Source organism: Capronia coronata, assembly GCF_000585585.1.
Source record: "Capronia coronata CBS 617.96 chromosome Unknown acBCG-supercont1.1, whole genome shotgun sequence".
NCBI classification, from domain to species: domain Eukaryota; kingdom Fungi; phylum Ascomycota; class Eurotiomycetes; order Chaetothyriales; family Herpotrichiellaceae; genus Capronia; species Capronia coronata.
In genome coordinates, this window is record NW_006912893.1 from 552,973 (window position 1) to 573,122 (window position 20,150).

The 20,150-nt window shown below is 51.5% G+C and overlaps 7 protein-coding genes across 7 annotated transcripts; 4 read left to right on the forward strand and 3 right to left on the reverse strand.

The window, feature by feature from the left end:
- Positions 1–1,320: 1,320 nt before the first annotated feature.
- On the forward strand, positions 1,321–2,724 carry A1O1_00207 (uncharacterized protein; the record flags this gene model as incomplete). Its single annotated transcript, XM_007721128.1, has 2 exons — positions 1,321–1,809; positions 1,909–2,724. The coding sequence occupies 2 exons, from the start codon at positions 1,321–1,323 to the stop codon at positions 2,722–2,724; spliced, it is 1,305 nt and encodes a 434-aa protein (XP_007719318.1).
- Positions 2,725–2,889: 165 nt separating this feature from the next.
- Positions 2,890–3,816, reverse strand: A1O1_00208 (uncharacterized protein; the record flags this gene model as incomplete). The annotated part of the gene is made up of 1 exon (XM_007721129.1): positions 2,890–3,816. The coding sequence occupies one exon, from the start codon at positions 3,814–3,816 to the stop codon at positions 2,890–2,892; it is 927 nt and encodes a 308-aa protein (XP_007719319.1).
- A 518-nt stretch (positions 3,817–4,334) lies between these two features.
- Positions 4,335–5,075, reverse strand: A1O1_00209 (uncharacterized protein; the record flags this gene model as incomplete). Its single annotated transcript, XM_007721130.1, has 1 exon — positions 4,335–5,075. One exon carries the CDS (start codon positions 5,073–5,075, stop codon positions 4,335–4,337), a length of 741 nt encoding a protein of 246 aa, XP_007719320.1.
- A 1,086-nt stretch (positions 5,076–6,161) lies between these two features.
- On the forward strand, positions 6,162–7,289 carry A1O1_00211 (uncharacterized protein; the record flags this gene model as incomplete). The annotated part of the gene is made up of 5 exons (XM_007721131.1): positions 6,162–6,274; positions 6,328–6,521; positions 6,656–6,956; positions 7,003–7,155; positions 7,241–7,289. 5 exons carry the CDS (start codon positions 6,162–6,164, stop codon positions 7,287–7,289), a joined length of 810 nt encoding a protein of 269 aa, XP_007719321.1.
- Positions 7,290–11,806: 4,517 nt separating this feature from the next.
- On the reverse strand, positions 11,807–12,826 carry A1O1_00212 (uncharacterized protein; the record flags this gene model as incomplete). The annotated part of the gene is made up of 1 exon (XM_007721132.1): positions 11,807–12,826. One exon carries the CDS (start codon positions 12,824–12,826, stop codon positions 11,807–11,809), a length of 1,020 nt encoding a protein of 339 aa, XP_007719322.1.
- Positions 12,827–14,722: 1,896 nt separating this feature from the next.
- Positions 14,723–18,045, forward strand: A1O1_00213 (uncharacterized protein; the record flags this gene model as incomplete). The annotated part of the gene is made up of 2 exons (XM_007721133.1): positions 14,723–15,190; positions 15,241–18,045. The coding sequence occupies 2 exons, from the start codon at positions 14,723–14,725 to the stop codon at positions 18,043–18,045; spliced, it is 3,273 nt and encodes a 1,090-aa protein (XP_007719323.1).
- Positions 18,046–18,695: 650 nt separating this feature from the next.
- On the forward strand, positions 18,696–19,829 carry A1O1_00214 (uncharacterized protein; the record flags this gene model as incomplete). The annotated part of the gene is made up of 1 exon (XM_007721134.1): positions 18,696–19,829. One exon carries the CDS (start codon positions 18,696–18,698, stop codon positions 19,827–19,829), a length of 1,134 nt encoding a protein of 377 aa, XP_007719324.1.
- Positions 19,830–20,150: the final 321 nt, after the last annotated feature.

A 20,150-nucleotide genomic window follows, 5' to 3' on the forward strand; every position in this document is an offset into this window, starting at 1 on the left:
ACATAAATCTACCTAAGGTATCTGTACTTACAGCTCCCTGTCTGTTCGCCTACCATCATCTACTAACCTCTTCCAGCCACATACAACCTCAACGACATTGTGGTCATGGCAGTGATGAGATGAACTCCGGGAGAGTTGATCAGGCATGTGGGCTGCGCATACAGCTCTGAACAATTTTTCACGTTTGCAAACGAACAATTCGAAGCAATATACCGAAGGCACCAAACTTTGGTCCCAACATTCGCGCTCTGTACCCCCTCGTATGTTGTATCTGAGAAGCCAATGACAAGAGAGTAATCTCGGTAGGGAAGACCTGTTATCTTGCTAATCACATATAGTTTCGTCCATCCTCTTCAGCGGCCACGTGATGCCCCCTTTTCACGATTGTGAACTGGCACTGCAGTGGCAGTGCCAATGACATCACTGTACATACCAACCCAAGTCGATCGAGTCTATCAACATGAAAGTGACAGGGGACATGGCAAGATCTTGTAACAACCTCCGGCATGGCAAGGTATCTATCTGCCAGTGCCTGGCGAGGAGATCCAAGGTCCAAGGTACCAAGGGACTTGTATGTGCGAACGAATGATAAATAAATGGCTTTGCACCCAAACAAAAACTGGTCGCTCGCTCTTCACGGAACTACTAGTATTCCACACCCTTTGCCAGACCACGCACCTATGAATGGTGTGGTCGATGCAGTCGATGCAGTCGATGCAGCCGATGCAACAAGAACTATTTCTTTGAGGCGAGAGGGATTCAATATCCTTGAAATCGAGACCAGTCAATAGGAAGTGGCCTTGGATCTGAGAGAAGATCTGGGAATACAGGACACCGGCTTGCACACACACCTGTTGACATACGCGACGTCGTTGGTTGTGCCTTCTTCGACGAGATCCTCTCCTTCACATCTTACATCTTCAGACGACAAATCATTTGAGGATCCGGTGATCTGGTTATCTTTATCTTTATCGTCGCCTTTGCCGATTTATACCTTGATTGACAACACGTGTATTGATACAGCCAGGCGGCTACATCATATACATATCCTTAAGACTCCTGAATTGCTTGCTGGATTCGGCGAGACCTATACAGAAACCAATACGTTGTTTGCAACGAGATAAGGTGACCCCGAAGAAGGGATCCCCTAGGTGCATCACCAAGGATCACTTGCGACTCCCGGAGGGGTTGTTGGACGGGAAGCGAAGGCCTGGCAAACGCACTGAAGACTGCCCGAGGGCTGCCTGGGAGCGACATCGATTGAGGTCACGGCCGCGGTTGCCGTAAGCATACGCTTTAACTCCAGCAATCACATTCAGGATGAGTCGACGGCCTTCAAGGCGGAAAGCTGGCTTCGGCTGCCAGAGAGACACTCCTGAATATCTCCAGCTCGAGCATCACCATCATGACCCATACCGCGTCTCTCGCGCCTCACAAACAGTCACATTACCACGTCTAATATGGTTCTTGTTCGTCCTCGTCGCACTTCAAGGACGTTTCGCTCTCGCCTCCTCCTCACTGAACCACCACCCACGCGATGTCGTTCTCCCACTCCGCGTCACGAACAATTGCAAGGACACCATCTGGCCGGCTATCCTGACCCAGAACGGGATCGGCCCATCTGTGTCCGGTTTTGCGCTGGCGCCGGGCGATTCCAATCCACAAACCGTCAGCGGGGACTGGAGAGGTAGGGTGTGGGCACGAACGAATTGCAGTTTCCCAGTCTCTGGAGCTGGACCGGCAAGTGGACAGGGAGGAGCGGCATGTACAACGGGAGATTGCGGTATGTTTATGGAATGTCAAGGAGCTGTAAGTTGAATCTAGCACCATAGAGCTTGACGCCACAGGTAGCATCCACTGGAGGATGCTAGCCGTTTGTAAGCTCGAGCTGACTTCGACGAATTTCAGGGTCAAGCACCGGCGACGCTGGCGGAATTCACCATGTCGTCCGACACGTATCAGACCTTCTATGATATCTCGCTGGTCGACGGCTACAATCTTCCCGTGGGGATTATAGCCTTGGTCGAAGAGACAGGAAACTCAACATTGGCCGACATCCCGCCAAATCTGACAAATCCAGTCTGCATTGGCACCTCATCTCTCCTCGCATCGATAGGGCGCAGTTCCGACGTCGACTTCGGAACAAACGCCACGTTCCCACTACCCTTGGAGCAGTCGGCAACACCCGCATTCGTCCAAGACTGGTGCCCGTGGCCATTGCAACTTGCTCCACCTCAGAAACCCGGCGACGGAGTGTATCCCTATCCGGACGACAACATCCAACGACCGATTTTCAACCCATGCCTCAGCGCCTGTGCAAAATGGAACAAAGCTAAGTACTGTTGTACCGGAAATCACAATACCCCGGCGACCTGCTCGCCCAGCTTGTACTCAACGCAGGCCAAGAAGGTATGTCCTGATGCGTACAGCTACGCCTATGATGACCAGACCAGCACCTTCATCATTCCCCAAGGCAGCGGGTTTGAAGTGGTTTTCTGTCCCACCGGACGCAGTTCAAACATCCTAGCCGTCTTTGGTGACCAACTGAGACAACTTGCGCAGACGGGACATGTGACGAGAGATATTGTCGGGCTCGCGCAGAACGTCACCTATATCCGCGAGAAGAGCGGTGCTCGAAATGGTAGTCGCCCGAGCCTGGTCTGGGTCGCATCGGTGGTTTTCTTGGTCTGGACGTTACTGGGACAATCTGGAGTGGTCTTGTAAGACATACTGTCTATGACGGATGGGGAAAGAGAACGGCTGCAAGCAGTGCTCAATTCCCCCAATGATGCAAAGAGGTTCCCGGCTCTGTAGATACTAGATGGGCACCTTGTCGACAACCGGGTGGCTTGATAATATATGGCATCGAATGATTGTCGTTCATGTGCTTCACACTTCAAAGTCCTTCAACTGTGCCGCCGCTTGGGTCACGCCAGGGATGACCGTTGACCACGATCCTGGCCAAGGAGAGTCATCACCACCGTACAGCACGGCCCACAGTAGGCGAAGATCGCGAGTTGGGAGCTTCTGCATCAGCACCTTTGTAGCTGCAACCTGTATCTGCTTCTTTCGCTCCAGATCGTACGATGCGAAAGCAAGGGCCTGGCTTTCACTGAGGTAAGAGTCATGTCTGACCGGACTGGCGACCCACTGTGATGAAGTCGTCGATGACACGGCTGATGGCGCTGCCGCAGGAGTCGAAGCAGGTGGCACCGTTGTTGCACGAGGCTTGGGAGGCTCTGGAGGCCCATTCGGGAATAAAGCCGCTCTCATTTCGTCGAGAACATGGTCTGGGATTGGTAACTGCTTCATCGACTTGGGCGTGTGAGGAATGGCTTCGACATTGGCTATTCCCAGGTCGGACTTTGCCTTAGCCAGAATGTCAGACTTATACAAGTCGAGATACTTATCCAGCGGCTTGCCCTCCACCCAGTCGCCCATAAAATCCGACGACGACACCGAGCTGGAGGGTTTCTTCTCGTTCTCGTTCTTGTCCCGGGCGCCTGTGTTCTTCTTCCCACTAGATCTACTAGTCCCATCTTTCGGCGCGTACTTTTCTTCCAACGCTTTCCAAATATCCGAGGCCAGCTCGAGTGGTTCGGCAATCTTCCACGGTTCGCTACCGGGCACGAGGGTTGACATGATCAGGGCTTTCGCTCGAGCATTTTTGGCCTTGAAGTCCTCCGTTGAGGCAGAAGTAGTGGTGGGTGCAGGAACTTTGGTCTGCGTCGGAGAGTCGGATGCTGGAATCTGTGGCGTGCCTGAAGCAGGAGCCCGGCCTTTAGAGCCACTGGACTTGGACTTTTTGTTCGGCATCGCTGCTCTTGAAGAATAGGCGTTGGAGATGTCAAAGCACTATTTCAATAGTGGTATTCGCGGCAACGGGTGAAGCCTGCCTCGTGACACCCAGACACCCAGACATTTCTAATACTGTAGGGCCACAGTACAGCATGCAAGGGGTGGCTTTTTAGCAATGAGTAACAATTGTTGCATCAGCTGTTGGAGATCGTTTGCCCTGTTCGCCGGGGAAGGAGCGCATGGACAATACGGCGAATCATGAAGCCTTGCCGCGTACACGTTATTTTCTGCAAGGCTGAGCCTGTGAAATGCCGCCGCTTTTGCAAGAAGCCCCTTTTTTTCCCGGCTTCTTTTCTATACTCGGCCTCGTCTGTGTTTCTTTCTCACGACAACTCCTTCGTTATACATACACCACAGGGGAGACTCTACTGCGGTGAACGGTGAAAGGATCGGTATGGTCGTCCTGCACACTCCGCCGGGGGTTCTGGCTCAGATATGAAAGTCCGATACTCGTTCCTTGAACGCCTGAGACTATGCTACATGCTAAAGATTGATCCCCACCCCACGACGGCCGATGGAGGCACGTCAACCATTTTCAGCATCCCCCAGACCGTCGTAGCCACGCTGTCGAGCACCACAACCCCGTGGGATTTCTCCCATTCTGCTGCCCGGCGCGCACCTCGGAGGTTTGTGCAATAGATGGCAACGACGTCGGCGCCCTGCTTGGCAACGTCCGCGGCCATCGAATCCAGCTGGGACTCAGTGACCAGGCCGAAATCGGTATTCTGGGTCAGATCGAGATGTCGTTCTCTCTCTGGGAAGATTTCCCAGCCGATGGCAGCATAATTCTTGCGTATCGCATCTACCACGGAACCGAGATATGGTGTGACCAGGCCCATTTTCTCGGCTTTACTGGCTCTGAGAAGCTCATTGAGAGCCTGGATCGAAGAGGTGGCAGGAACACCTGTGGCGTTGTGGATCTCCCTGCACAAGCTTTCGTCCTTGTCGAACCCTAACCAGCCTGCAGATGTGCCACTCCATCCAATAACATCGACCTCTGCATCCGCGAGCAGCTGGGCCGCAGCTAGCATGGCGTTCGTTGTGAACTGGGAGTTTCCATCCTCCGTGAGATCGATTTTGGTGACTCGGAATCTAGAGAAGTGCACCGTCACCTCTATGTCGGGGTGATTGATTGAAGCGACGATCGCTTGAGTGAGGGGTTCAAGGACGGTGTTGGACGATGGGACAATGACTCCCAATCGTACTCGCCGCACCATCTTCCTTTACGGTTTGAAAGCAATTTAGCAATCCACTACTCCGTGCAGAATACCTCCGACAAAATGAGGTCAACAAGACGTCGTGATGGAGGAGCGAAGTCGCCACTTTGTTATCCGCGACCACCACCACTTTCGGAGTTGGCCGTTTCTTCTGATCTAAACATGTGCCGCTAGATTCTCTCTTCCTCGATGTCTTCCATGCCGCAGCAATGCTGGCCAAGTCTTTTTGCAAGAAGGTTCAATACGTATAGCCTACTGTACGTGGCCATCTTCGCCATGTCAGGTCAAGCTTCAAATCGAGAAATGTTGACCGGCGCTGGGCGCAACATGTAATTGGCGTAAACATAAGGATATCTCCCATTGGCTGTCTGCACGAGGCTGCATGGTTTGATACTGCCTACCAGCTCTGTAGCGATCCTACAAAAACGAAAATCGACATAACAGAAGCATTATAGCAAAGGACAAACGGGCAAAAACAATCGACAGCCAGGATTCCCAAATGGTCACCCACTTCAGTACTAACTAGCCGATATCGAGCTTAAGTATAAGCTGAGCGAACGGGAAGCGCTGCAATCTCGTTGGCTCGAGTGCGAATACGTGAACATGTGAGAGCCGACTTCCGATATTCGTCAACCTAAACACCCCCCACGCCCCCCTTTCCTTCTTTTTCCCTTCTGACATATCTGTACCCTCCCATACCCATGTGCGACGTTAACGAGACCAGAGCTCCCTCCAACCTGCTATCTCTTTCATATTCGACGAAGACTGGAGGGTAGGTGAGGTGGACTTGTGGCCTACCGCTCACGCATACGGTTCGAGGATTGGTCACTCTGACTAACAGGTCGATGGCGCTATTTCTGGATTGTGACGAGATAAAACGATGTCATTACCTCCGGTATTGACCTACTCAAGGGGGTCGCAGACCGCTTCACAAGGCATTGCACTAACTAAAATCACAGGCTCGCCTGAAGGACAATCAAGGTGATTCCTGTCATTGTTGTCAGTAAGTCGAGTGTCTCCTATCCTAGTGGAAATAAGGACCCTTCCGCAACTTCTTCTCCTTGATTGCAACCCGCGCTTTTTACGATGTCTCTGCTGTGCTGTAACGGCGGGATGGCATCCGGCATAGAACAAGTCGATGATAATGATGAGTTTGAGCGTCAGAAATGGCGTCACATCTACGAGAAGGCATGGTGCCGGTAGGTTATTTGGTATTCTCATGAAACCTTGCACAAGACTGACATAGGGTCAGATTCTGGAAAGAACCTGTTGGGCAGGACCCCGACAAGATCCTCGAAAACTGTACGGTTGGCGAGCTTTCCACCTACCTGCGCTGGCACTTGGACAACAGGACAAGAACTGCACCCAATGAACCTGCCAAGGTAGGCTCGATGAAGAGACGGATTGACGCATTGGCGAGATTACACATTGTCAAATTCAGAAAGCGTATGAGTGAGACTGTCAAGAATGAAGCCCGCAGTGCAAGTATCAGCAAATTTTTGATGTACCCAGCTGAATGACCATCGTACAATTAGTCCATAAGGGCGGTGAATTGTTCAAGACTTACAATTTGCGGACAGACACCAAGGAGCCCACCACAGTCTCCCTGGATGACTTCCTTGTCTTGTTGTATAACCTGTGGTTGAGTGCCTTCGCCTACTTCACCTGTGGAAGTCTGCGCATCCGGCTGCACCTCCTCCTTTTGCTGATAGCATATAGCGGAACGAGGCCAGGCGCGGTTCTTAGTGGCCGCAGTCCAGAGTCACTGAAGCAGGGGAAGTACCTCCAATGGGCCGACTGTAAGCTTGTCCTTCTGAAGGACGACCGACCGTTACGTTTACTGGAGGTAGCATTTAGGCACCGCAAAGGGGATGCGCATGGGTAAGTACAGCGATCTGAGGATGATTGCTCTCTGACTAGGGCCTAGGGTTACGTTCTTGTTTGAGGAGAATCCCTTACTTGCACTTTGCCCCATCACAATTTTCATCACGGTAGCGCTTGAAAGCAACGCCTTCCACCCTGGGAGTGGAATTAGAACCCTTGAAGACATCGATAAATTGAGAGTACCCTGCGGCGGCCTGTATGTGGGTCCTCAATTATTAGTTGCGAAAAGAGTAACTAAGCTGAGCCACCTTTATGCCGATATAAGATGCTAACCAATGCAGAGCACTTGACCACATCAAACGCCTTCACGCAAAGCTTTTCCCCAAATAGCCTTCTAGGGGTATGTGACCTCAGGACTGGCCTTAGGGGTTGCGCTGGTTGTCGGTACAACGTAGATGGGAAGATAGGAGGAACTCGGTCGGGGGAACGTAGACTAGCATAAGGTGCCATGAGTTGACCAATGCGTCGACTTTGGACGAGAAAACCTTGGGCGTTCAGCTCTTCTGCTCGGCTAGAGAGTTCTTCGATCGTCACACTCAACGGCACGTTGGGCATTCCCATCCCAACTAGTGCAACAGGGCAACTTTTTGGGCCCTACTTTTTTTCCGCGGGTTGTGACACCCGTAAAAGAAGCGGGGCCAGCTATAGTTGAAGAAGTGACGTGGCCGTAAAACCCCTCTTTGAGTCATCTCAATGGTTCACAGTGTCGTTCGTTGGCGTTCGAGCTTGGAATGCAGATATCGTCCTGTCCAGGGTAGCAACCTGACCGCAGCTCCACAAAAACTGCCTGCAGAGTGAGTATTTCCCATAACGCTGATACGTGCGCACTCACACGGCAGATGAAGAGCATAAGCAACACGTCTGGGATAAATTCGCGTGGATAATGGGCCATGGGACCAATCCGTCGTCAGGTGTTGCTTATAGTTAGATCTGTAAGATCTCCTGAAGTTGCTCTCAACCCCACAGCGGGTGGAAGGGAACGGCTCTTACGACCAGTGAACCGGTCTCTCTTGAGGTCTCCTACTCTCATGGACCCAAAATGGTGGACACTGAAGACGCCTCTATTTATCATCAGCAGGATTGGCAACTTGGTGATAGTGTCACCACTCTTTCCGGTCCAGCTGAAAGCATGGCTTTGCTTCAAATGGACGGGTCGACCGATCAATTTGGTTCTAACTAGGTTGTGGAAATGGATCGAATCTCCTTCTCCAATGGAACAGTCAATGGTATAAAGAGGCTCGCGAATCTGCTTTGGGGACAGCCGGACGGATACCCTTTTCTCGTCTCAGATCAACAGCCTTGCGAGAGTGCCCGATCAGCAATCAAGGATTCGGGGAAAGATTATAACATACCAGGATGGTGCTCTAAGATAAAAGGACTATCGAACCAGTTCGCCTTCTCGGTTCTACCACTTTATGTCCAGAACCACCGAAAATGTCCCGTCTGCCCAAGCATCAATTGCATCATGAGAGTCGTATCCAAATACTGGCTCCAGCACCGATCAGAGGCCCCTCCGACGTTTCGACGGTCCATTTCAGCGTTCGTCTCCCTATTTTACAACACTCAGATACGGGTGGGTGCAGGGTCCGGCAGATATGACACAACCTTACGACGTGCCGAAGTACGAGACCATGGACTTATCTTACTCTGCGACAATGAGAACCACAGGGACAGCGACAGCGACACTATAGTGGAGGTTGAGGTTCGCTGCGAAAGCTTCTCGCTTAGTGCTTCAGGAATCAATTTGGCAGACGTGATCCATGACCTCGCCAAGGGCCTGCTTTGTCCTCGAACTCAGCCATTGATGGCAAATCACATTGTATGGAGGTCGACTTCGGATTATCAGCAAGATCCGATCCAGTTTCCTCACGAAATTCAATCGACTCACTGTTGTCATTGACCCCTCCCTGGGCTTGCCGACTCACGAACGGGACGAGGCAATATACCACCTGGAAACCCGCCTATCTTATGAACGTGAAGTCCGCACTTCCGAAGAAATGGAGCACCTGTTGAAGGACGTTCGAGGACGTGTAATACCGAAAGGCCCACGCAGTCTCGAGCAGGGCCTGTGGGGAGCTGCTGCGTCGATCAATTACATACACAGTCCAACGCTCAGGATGGGCATGATCCAGGCGCTGAGGAAAGTCATCCGGCCGGCGCTCGTGGCCTCAAGGCCTATTCGAGATGCGATCTGTCTTCATGATATCTTCATCAATCCGCCTCAGGCCTTGAAACAGGAAGATTATGAAGAGTTGACTCGTGCACGGCAACAAAATGAAGGCATTTTGGTCCAGCTAGTCCAAGATTTGTGGTCGGTTATTGGAAGGCCTGTCCCCGCTGCCGTTCCGAATGAAGCCCAAAGTTTTCGGAGTTTGATGTTACACGTGTTTGCGCTGCTTCAATATTTCCCGGCAGGGCTAGCGAAGACTCAAGAAGAGATGGACGTGGAACATTATTCTCTCACGGCCCTCGACCACGGAGTGTGTCTGAATTTCCCTTCGGCGGAACGGCGCTTCACGTGGCCAGAGTTGGAAGCAGCTTTTCGAAAGGGAGACATGACACATCTACTTGGTCTTAGGTTCAAGACTCTACCCGATATATTCACCCAGATACCACCATTCGAGGGCCTCTACGAGACCTCTTCTCCGACCCTTCAGAAAGGTGCTATTCAGGAAGGATTAGGTCCGACACTGACCTATACATGCTATGCAAGAACTTCGGCAATTTATGAATTGATCGGCCCACTCCGGCGAGAAACTATGTTCTTGTAAGGCCGGTGCGACGATATAATGTCGATCGCGACTGGGTCTATCAGGAGTCCAGTTATCCTTTCACCATGTATACCTGCTTCGACGGCCATGGTCAGCCGGTTCGTTCTATCAAGGTTGCGGAATACAATTTCGAGCACCAGTGGTTCTTTTTTATGGCAGTGATTCTCGATGAGAAGTGCGGGACTACACCGTGTCAGGATCCAGGGATTCTCCAACTGTCTCAGGTATTACCACTATCACCACCGATGGTGTACAATTCTAACCAGAAGCAGAACCAGTCCGGTTCCTTACTTAGCGGTCTGGACCCTTCGTGCAAGAGCTGCATTCGATATCGCCGGATTGTAAAACCTTACGGGAGATTCTGAAAAGCCTGCTCACCAAAACTCGCGCTCATGTCCAGAGTCACCTCGCTCGCGAAAGACCGCCAAATGACGTGGTCGACTATAGCACGCAGTTGGACCTTGAGTTTCATTGCTGGCTGGTCATTCAGTGTTGCACTTTCATTGAGGATCGTCTCCCTGGGCATGATCATTATCTACTTCGCACCGCTCTTCCACAGCTGAAATGGCACGTCGAAGCGGCGAGGCGTTTATGTGTACCGTTTATTAGCAAAGACTCTGGTCTCGAACGACATACGGCCTGTGAGTCGGGGGACGACCGCGGAAGTCTTCCTCTTCAAGGAAACACTTTGGAGGAGCCGTTTCAAACTCCGAACAGTTTTCATGAATTCAGCTCCTTCCTCAAGATCCGTCCAATCATCTGCTATCGAAGGTGTCGGACTTTTCCCTCGCATCTATGGATCGGCCGGCCCCAGAGTAATCAACGAATGCAAAATTGCATCGCATACGGAGATCGACTGGAGGGGACACGACCAGTGCCAGCACCAACAGCCTGCTCAGTGGATATGTCCCGAAGCAAATTTGCCGGATGTCTTTCTTTCACAAATCTACCCACCTCGACGACCATCTCTGGAATGATCATGCGAAGACTTGTGATCTAACAGAGAAATCAGCTGGTGGCATGTCAGACAGAACCACCAACAGTCTTTCTTCTGTCCTCCCTGTGATAAAGTTATTCACACACAGTCTCATGGGTTTGGAAGTGACTGAAGAACGTTTTCGTCATTTACGTACGCACATCCGACCCAGGGATCAGACGCCGACATGGTCTGGGTTGAGAGGGAAGGCCGACGAACACATACAGGAATGGAACGGAGATAGTCCCGAACAAGTAAGAGTGTGGGGGCTATGGTAGGGCTATGACAAGGGGAGAAACAAAATTCCTAGAGTTCCAGTGGGACGCTTTAAGTGAGTGACAGCTACGGGACCGAAGCGGAGAGGCCTATCGGTGGCATATCTAGACAGTTTGGGAAGGCCAATCTTCACAATAGCTGATAGAGACCTGAGTATGGACATGGAAGAAGAATATATTCAAGTCGATCCCGCGGACTTCTACATCCCGAAAACTCAACTTTGGAAGAGCATGGTAACCCGACAATAACATCGCCACTCTTTCCAGTCTAGCCGAAAGCGGACCTCCAAATGGAAAGCTCGATCGATCCATTGTCGCTTTACGAATTTAAATTGACTGCGGACCATACTCTCGCCATCTCTACCCGTCCGCTTGGCATGAGTTGGGCTAGAGGCACCAGCTCCAACGCAGAAAGGGAAAGGACTTCAAACTGGCCGATGTGATTTGCTTCCTGCAGGCCGGCTTGAAACTGCGCTTTCCGTGAGAGGAAATCGCTGCTTTCAAGGACTGCGTCCACACGGTTGCTATTGAGGCTGTTGAGAGCTTCGAGCATCCAGCCTTCAACCTGCTTCGGGACCGCCATCCCGTCTTGCAATGCGAATTGCAGGTTTTCACGTTGTGCCTTCGACAAGAAAGAGAAGAGCAAACTATAAATAGGAATTCCAATTTGGCCGGATAAGCAGTGGTACGCCTGGATATATGGTCAAATGTTCCAGGTCATGACCACGAAAACGCCAACGGCCGTGGAGATTTCCATCATATACGAGCGCGATGGGATAACGCCGCCGCCGCCCAAGTAGGAGATTCGTCAAGACATGTCGGAGCTCAACGTGCAGGGAGTCTACTTCTGGTGAGACGGTCTTGGTTATGCCGGGGAAATTCTCGTGCTCCCCAGAGAGGTGACACCACCACTTCTCCCCCCGGCACAAATTTCTTGATTACAAATGATGAGCTCCAAAGGAATGCTAACGTTAGGTGGATGAACGGTAAGATATTCCGATCACCCACTTTTCCGGCTCTTATGGATATGGACGTTGACCAAACCGGAAGAACATATGCAGTTACCTTATGCGCCGAGGAAAACTTGGCCCCGGGCCGATCACTAGTTGGGGCAAGAGCTTGACGAGACCCGGTCATATCGGTTGAGCGGCCGCTCCAAAGTGCCCGGTGAATGTCTTCGACGACCTGTGGATTTCCTACCGGCTGGATGTCTGTGAGCGAGTCCGCTTGTTTCTCCGAATTGCTGCCCAGGATCTTGTCTCTATGGGTACGGAATGCTTCCCAGAGGAAATTTTCATCGGTACCAAAGTCAAAAAGCCATGCAACAAGAGTCAGCGCAATCTCCCATCCTTGGACCTTCCAATTGGACCCAGTCCTGGAAATGTGACTGTCCAGTTCGGATATGTATTGCGTGGCGTGTACACAATACTCATGGATCCAGCCGCGAGTGAACAAGACACCTCCGGCGGTGACGAAGGAATTCTCAAACCTAGGGTACTTCTGTATCGCCAACTCGGATTTCTCTAGGAACGGTGAGAAGAGAAGCATGATCGAATTCCGTGCATTGACAAAGGGGATGCCACTGGTGAGAGCCTTGGAATAATGAAACTGTTGCCGCACAATATTGGGCCGGGCCAGCACGGCAAGATGGTGTTGAATCCTCTCGGTCGTAGGTGAGCGATCAGCAGCCCGGTTATACCATGTGGGAATTTGCTCTCGCCCGGCCGTACCGTCCTCTGAAAATGGTCGTGCTTGATTTCGAGGCACAGGCAAAGATTTTGATTGACGCGAACGAATTCCTCCAACCTGGGACAGCCAGATGGTATTCAGAACATGGCATTCCATATCGACATGGCTATTTGTTCTGGGGTCCTCCCGGGACAGGCAAATCAAGCATGAGTTTCGCTTTGGCAGGTGTATTTGGACTCGCTATATATTGCCAGTCACTGACTGAAGTTATTCCCACTGAGGACGCACTGATTGCTCTCTTCAATAGACTTCCACGGCGATGCATATTCCTCTTAGAGGACATTGACTCTACTGAGCTTTCCCGATCTCACCCCCAAGAGGAGGAGGAGAACGACCCAAGCGTCGTGCCTGGGGAAGCCAGATAATGCTATTAGCATTTCTGGCTTACTGAACGCTATTGATGGCGTAGCGTCTTCTGAAGGTCGAATTCTGATTATGACAACCAATTACCCGGAGGCGCATGACAGTGCACTCGTGCATCCGGGAAGAGTGGCTATGAGGATTGAGTTCAAGCTGGCGAGTAAGCAGCAAATCAGAGAGCTGTTTCTCTGTATGTACGGTGACGACGCGAAGGATGCTGGTAGGTGTCCAACAAAGCTCAGTGGCGCCCTTAGCCCCGCTCAGATTCAGGGTTTCCTTCTGACCCACAAGAAAGATCCAGCGAAAGCTGTGGAGGAATGTAGCTTCTTACTAAAGGAAGCTAAGGTGGAGGCAGGTGCGGCACCATAGACACAGCGGCCCAGGCTTGTCAGTAAAGCAGATATCCAGCTGACAGTCGTGCCGGGGGTCTTGATGTCTGAAGCTGGAGTCAAGCTGACAATATACGGACCTCTCCTTCTTCCTCGCAACTATTGGTTTGAGGTCCGGGCTAAAGAAATGAGTATCGCAGACATACTACAGCCATCTTTTAGAGACAGACTCGAAGAACTCTGACTTGACCGAGTGTAATGGTTAGTGGGATAGCAGACTTGGTGGTGGGGATAGAGGAATTCATAGTCTCTGACCCTGATTCAGTGATATCAGGAACGGTAATCAGATATACAGCCTAGAGCTCTGTCGTTGAACTTTCATTGAGCACGCTGGCCGACTTCACCACGAGCAGCAACGGACGTCTTACTTTACGCGCTTTCGATGGCTGGCTTGTACGTATAGCCGAGCAAGACCTGCATCCGACTTATGCGAAGAATAGGGTCTTGGTAGTCACCGTGAAACACTGATGACTACGAAACGCGCGTTGGTTGTTCATGGCGACCAAAAACAAGGCCGTCCCCTGCCAAATCTTCGTAGAAAGGGTAATCACATTGACCATAATCTCCGTAATCGCCGTTGCCCAGGCAGGTAGATTCTATGCCTGCAAATCCTGTTGGTGAGTCCGCTCGCCGGTCGACACATTGTCTGGAGGCGTCTTCAGATATTGAGCAAACAGATGAATGAACATCTGAGTCGTATTATTGAGAGCCGTCTCTATTATTTCTATCCTCACCGTAAGGTCTGACATCATGGAGGTACGGACAGTTCGAAGCTCTTGTAATGGGTAGTTTACCGCAGTGAAGAGATGCCGGCCGGCAGGTGGAAGATCTATATTCGGTAGGATTGCCGAGTACTTGGCAAGTCATATCGTTTGCCCGGGACTTGTTCTTCCAGTGCAATACAGGTCAGGTGCTTCCACGAACTCGATCAGGGGTCCCCCTTTTCCGCCCTTCTTCATGATTATATAAAGGGCGAAAGTTCAGTTAACTAGTTAATCTTGATGCAATTACAAACTGCACGTGATAGAATCCGGCCACCGTTGCTGTCGCTCAATGAGGCTATGCATCCACCTGATAGGTCCCAAGACCCTGGCATCTGCCTAAGCGCCCGGCACGCAGACTTGACGACAATGCTGGCAGTCAGCCTCATCTTGATATCACTTCGAGTCGAAGTCAACCTTCCTGTTTTCCTGTTCATCGATGGCCTATTTATGCTTTCTTCTACGCTGTAGGATATGACCTCATGGCTTCCCCAAAGCCGCGTCGAAAGCGTGATCGAGTGTTCCAGTGGATTTCTGGCACGTCCACTCGCCCTAGTAGTCACCACTCGGCATTATCCGCAACCTCCACCTCTCCGCCCAACCCAAATCCTTCAGGAACGTCGATCGTCGGCGCACAGAGTTTCGAAGATCGAGTCTTCCTCTGTCTCTCTCAGCAAGAGCAAGACACTATTCGACAATATACAGTGTCAAATGCGGCGGACATCAATACAATCGTACGGCAAGCGCTTACGGCGACTAGGCAAAAGCAGGCGATATGTCAATCTAAGAGGTGGACTTTTCAGTTCGGTGGACAATCCGTTGTCTTGCAGAAGAAGGCCGACAATATCGTGAGCTGGCTGGATCGATTCAAGGCCGTGGGAGATGTAGTCTCTAATGCAGACCCTATCCATGTCGGTCTGCCCTGGGCTGGCATCCGTCTTCTCCTCGAGGTAGCGTTCGTTATTAAGTGTGGTGGACGAATTATACTAACTATACGCAGGCAGCCACTTCGGAGAAAAGCCAAATGGCGGCTCTTCTTTTGGGTCTCGAAACAGCTCTCTACCTATCGAATCGACTTCAGGCGTATATGACTTATATGGCTACACTACCTCCCAGCCTGACACGGGGCAATCTCGAATCCTGCCTGATCGAGTTTCATGCCCTGATATTACGGTTTCTAGGGAAAGCCATCCGGCTCTATCAGAAGGGCAGCATCACCCGCGTATTTGACGCATTCTGGCGGGTCGAAGACGTGTCGACATTTGAGGACGAGTGCCACAAGATGGCCAACCGTGCCGATATCGAGGCGAGCACCTGTAATCGACATTTGACGGCTAAGCAGCACGAAGAGTTACGTCAAACTTTACTGAAGCTCGATGCTATTCACACAGTCCAGGGAGCGGTTGAGAGGCTAGAACATAAACTCAACCTTGACAAACTCCCTGTGGCAGTTGGTGCGGCGTTTAATTCTTATCAAGATGAACTTGATGCCCGATGCCATCCCGACACTCGCGTCGACTTACTCCGGGATATTTACACGTGGGCAGGCCAAGCCGACGGTAAATCCATCTTTTGGTTGAATGGTGGCGCCGGGACCGGCAAATCCACGATATCTCGCACGGTGGCGCAGACCTTTTCCGATCATGGCCGGCTCGGGGCCAGTTTCTTCTTCAAGCGAGGAGAGCGTGATCGTGAGAATGCGAGGTTGTTCGTCTCGACCATCGTTCGCGAAATGGTGCGGCAGATACCGGCGTTGAGACCTCATGTTCATCAGGCGATCGAGGACGATCCAGAGATCGCAACCCGGGCACTGAAGGAACAATTCGACAAGCTGATTTTCCTGCCTTGCACTAAAGTTGGCTCTATCCCGTTAGCGAGCGTGGTATTAGTGGTCGACGCCCTCGACGAATGTGACCGCGAGGGCGATATCAACGTTATGATCGCTCAACTTTCCCGCCTGCGAGAGTTAAGGACCATTAGTATCCGTGCCTTCCTCACCAGCCGACCAGAGGTGCCAATTCGCCACGCGTTCACGGAAGTGAGTACTGCTAAACATCGAGATCTCATTCTCCACAATATTCCGCCTTCGACAATTCGACACGACATTTCTATATATCTACAAGATGAATTCACGCGGATTCGAGATGCACACCGACGTCTATCGGATCAATCCGTTCCTCCTGGCTGGCCGGATGTTGAATCTCTTAACGCTCTAACTGACTTAGCGGTGCCGCTCTTCATCGTTGCAGCGACAGTCTGCCGCTTTGTCGGTGACTTGAAAGGCAATCCACAGAAGCGACTCCGTCAAGTCCTCGACCAACCTATCGGACAGAGATCACAACTCGAGCTGACATACCTTCCAGTGCTCCGTCAGCTATTAGCTGGTGTTGACGATGCCGAGGAGAAGGAGCAGCTTTGTCGTGATTTTCATGAGATTGTAGGCTCTATCGTCCTCCTTGCCAACCCTTTATCGACAACATCCTTAGCCAAGCTACTTCAAATTGAGAAGACGGATATTGACGACCAATTGCGGTGTCTCCACTCCGTCCTCTGGATCCCCTCCGATCCTAATGCACCAATTCATCTCCTTCATCTCTCCTTCCGAGAATTTCTGCTAAAGAAAAGGCATTCTGATCTTGGACGGCAATTCACGATTGATAAGCCGACCGCACATGGATTTCTACTCGACAAATGTCTCACACTTCTCCGAGGTTCCCAGGGCTTACGTAAAGATATTTGTCACCTAGAGCGCCCGGGAATACTCCGAAGTGAGATCAGTTATGCAACTATCAACGCGTCTATTCCTCAACATCTCCAATACGCGTGCTGCTTCTGGATCTTTCACCTCCAGCAGAGTGAACGCCAGATCCGGGACGGCGACGAGATTGACAGTTTTCTCCGGACGTATTTTCTTCATTGGCTTGAATGTATGAGTCTTATAAGTAAAATCCCGGAAAGTATTGGCTTGATTACTACATTGCAGTCACAAGTGGCCAAGAAAGACAGCCAAGTCTCTACGTTCATGGAGGATGCGCGACGGTTTACCCTGACCTTTAGCTCTATCCTCGCACAGGCGCCATTGCAAGTGTACGGTTCTCCCTGGCATTTCAGCCCATTGAAAAGTCCAGTTCGACACACATTTAGAGGACAACGGTTACCAACTATACAAATACGAAGCCTACTATCGGAACAGTGGAGTGCGTGTCTACAGACTTACGAAGGGCATTCCTCCTTGGTGAACAGCGTGGTGTTCTCGCGTGACGGATCGCGCGTGGCGTCCGGCTCAGGCGACAGCACGGTGCGGGTGTGGGATGTGCAGACGGGCGAGTGTCAACATACGCTCGAAGGGCATTCCGACTGGGTGAACAGCGTGGTGTTCTCGCGTGACGGATCGCGCGTGGCGTCCGGCTCACACGACAGCACGGTGCGGGTGTGGGATATCACTAGCGCGACAGAGGTCCTATGCCATAATACTTATACCACTATGAACGACATCGAATTCAGCGATGATGGCTCAACTATTCTGGTAAATGGTGAACTCCTGCCTCTTCCACCGCAATTACCGTTATCTTCCACAACGCAGCCATCGAATTCGGACGTCACTTCTCGGAGGAAGCTAGGACTTGGTGGTGAATGGATTATGTACGGCTCAGAGAGGATCTTATGGCTACCTCCTGAGTACCGTCCGGGTGACTGGGCAAGTTATATGGATATTGTGGCTATAGGGAGCGGTAATGGTCGAGTTACTATCGTCTCAGTGACTAGGCCCCATGGCATTAATGGCTCGGAGGAGAAGACATGGTAGATTGATTTGGTTACGTATATTGACTAGTCAGGTTCACTCTACATCGAGCAATCCTTCTTTCATTCCTCGATATAGTTGGTGGTTTTTGAAACTGAGGTCGCCGCGAGGTCGTCCACGCCGGAAAGCCATGACAGGAAGGTGTCCCAGGTCGCGTGAGAACCCTGCCACTCACTCATGTTAAAGCAACAATCACGAGCTCGAGTCAGTTTTCCTTGGCGACTACAGGGTAATGGAAGCAGGGCTTGTGAATGAGAGCCTAAATAGCTTCTTCCAATGATGGCGAGTTCATCCCTACTGAAAGCGGCTATTTACAATGGATAGTGTTTCTTCAACGTAATTGGCTCCCTTGCCTCTTTCCACCTTAACCATTTTTAGTGAAGCTAAAGTACCGTGGACTGGATCCACCCATCATTGAAAGAGTTGTCTGTCTGTCAGAGTGACGCCGATTCTGCACATTACTGTACGCGGAGAGACCTTATTTGACCTTATTTGAAAGACTGTATCTGGAGCGGGTACTCGCGGGGACATCCCGGAACTTTTGATCATAAAACGCTTCATCGCATCGAGGAAAAAGGCCTCAGGGGGTAAGCGCGCACCCCGCAGAGGACACGTGTCCTTAGCGCCGGCTGCACCCGCACCCAATGACCACGATGAATCGAACTCCAAGCAGCGCGACCATCACCGTATCGCCAGAAAAGCTCGCCCGAGCACCTCGAAGCAGGCGTGCACCGGCACCGACCTCCAAAGTCCGCGAGAACCAGGCATTGTACCGCACGCGCCGAACGACTCGAGCCGAGAAGACTCTACCATCACGTTTTCGGGATGTCGAAGACAGCGACGACGATTATGAGGAGAACGGAAACACCGCAGCCAGCCTGCAGGAGCTGGTTGCCTTGGTCAAGGACCTCAAGAACACTATTGATCAACAAAACGAGACGATCCAAGAGGCCCAAGCCGAGTTGAAGGAGTTAAAGGAAGAACAGCAATGTGTGAAAGAACAGAACTGCGAGCTCAAGGATGAAATCGGCATGCTCCGGAATCAACTCAGTAGCCTGTCCGCATCTTTGCCCTCGACACAGTCATGGGCGTCCATCGTAGCAAGCCAAACAGGGTCAAATTCGACGCACGGGACATCTGACCGAATAACCACGTACGCCAACCATGTCGCAAGCCATCCCCCCAACCACTGGGCCGCTACAGATACGCTGTACTGCACGATCGACGCCTCCCGAGTGACAGAACAGGACATGGACAAGACCTCTCCAGGCGCCATCAGGGCGACGGTGGAGAAAGAGATGCGAACCGGTGAGGGACAAAACAGTTGGCGCTGCCGGGCTGTGACCAGAGATGCAATGAACGCAAGCCGCGTCAAGATCGCATGCAGAGACGAAACCGAACTGCACATGGTCAAACAGGTGGCGGAAACGAAGATCGCACCCGGCATCAGAGTACTCCGGGACGAGCTCTATCCCGTCAAAGTGGATAATGTCAATCGTCTGGCAATTCTGGATGCAAATGGAAATGTTCAGACGGGGGCAGCAGAGGCCCTCAGTCAAGAGAACGAGACAACGGTGGCAAAAATCGGATGGCTGAGTAACAGAACCGTCGCCAAGGCCTATGGCTCCATGGTGGTCTACCTCACGAAAGGCAGTGACGCGGGTCGCTTTCTGAGGGAGGGATATTTCCATGTGGCCGGAGAATCTGGTTACGCCCGGACGTTTGAACGCCGGTCACGCCCAGAGCAATGCTATACTTGTCAAGAGCCAGGTCACAAGGCGTTTTAGTGCAAGAACACCCAAAAATGCGCGAGGTGTGCTAATGGAGGCCATCGCCACCGCGAGTGTACCGCAACGGTTCTGAAATGTGTGCCATGCGGAGGCCCTCACGAATCGTACAGCCGAAACTGCCGAAAGCTCTACCCATCTCCTCACGAATAGGACGTTTCATATGATCCAGCTCAATGTGAGAAAACAAGGCGAAATACACGACAGCCTGATGAATGACGAAGATATACAAGACGTGATGATCCTCGCGATCCAAGAACCCCATGCACGAACAATCCAAGGGAGATTGTTGACAACACCCATGGGTCATCACAAGTGGAC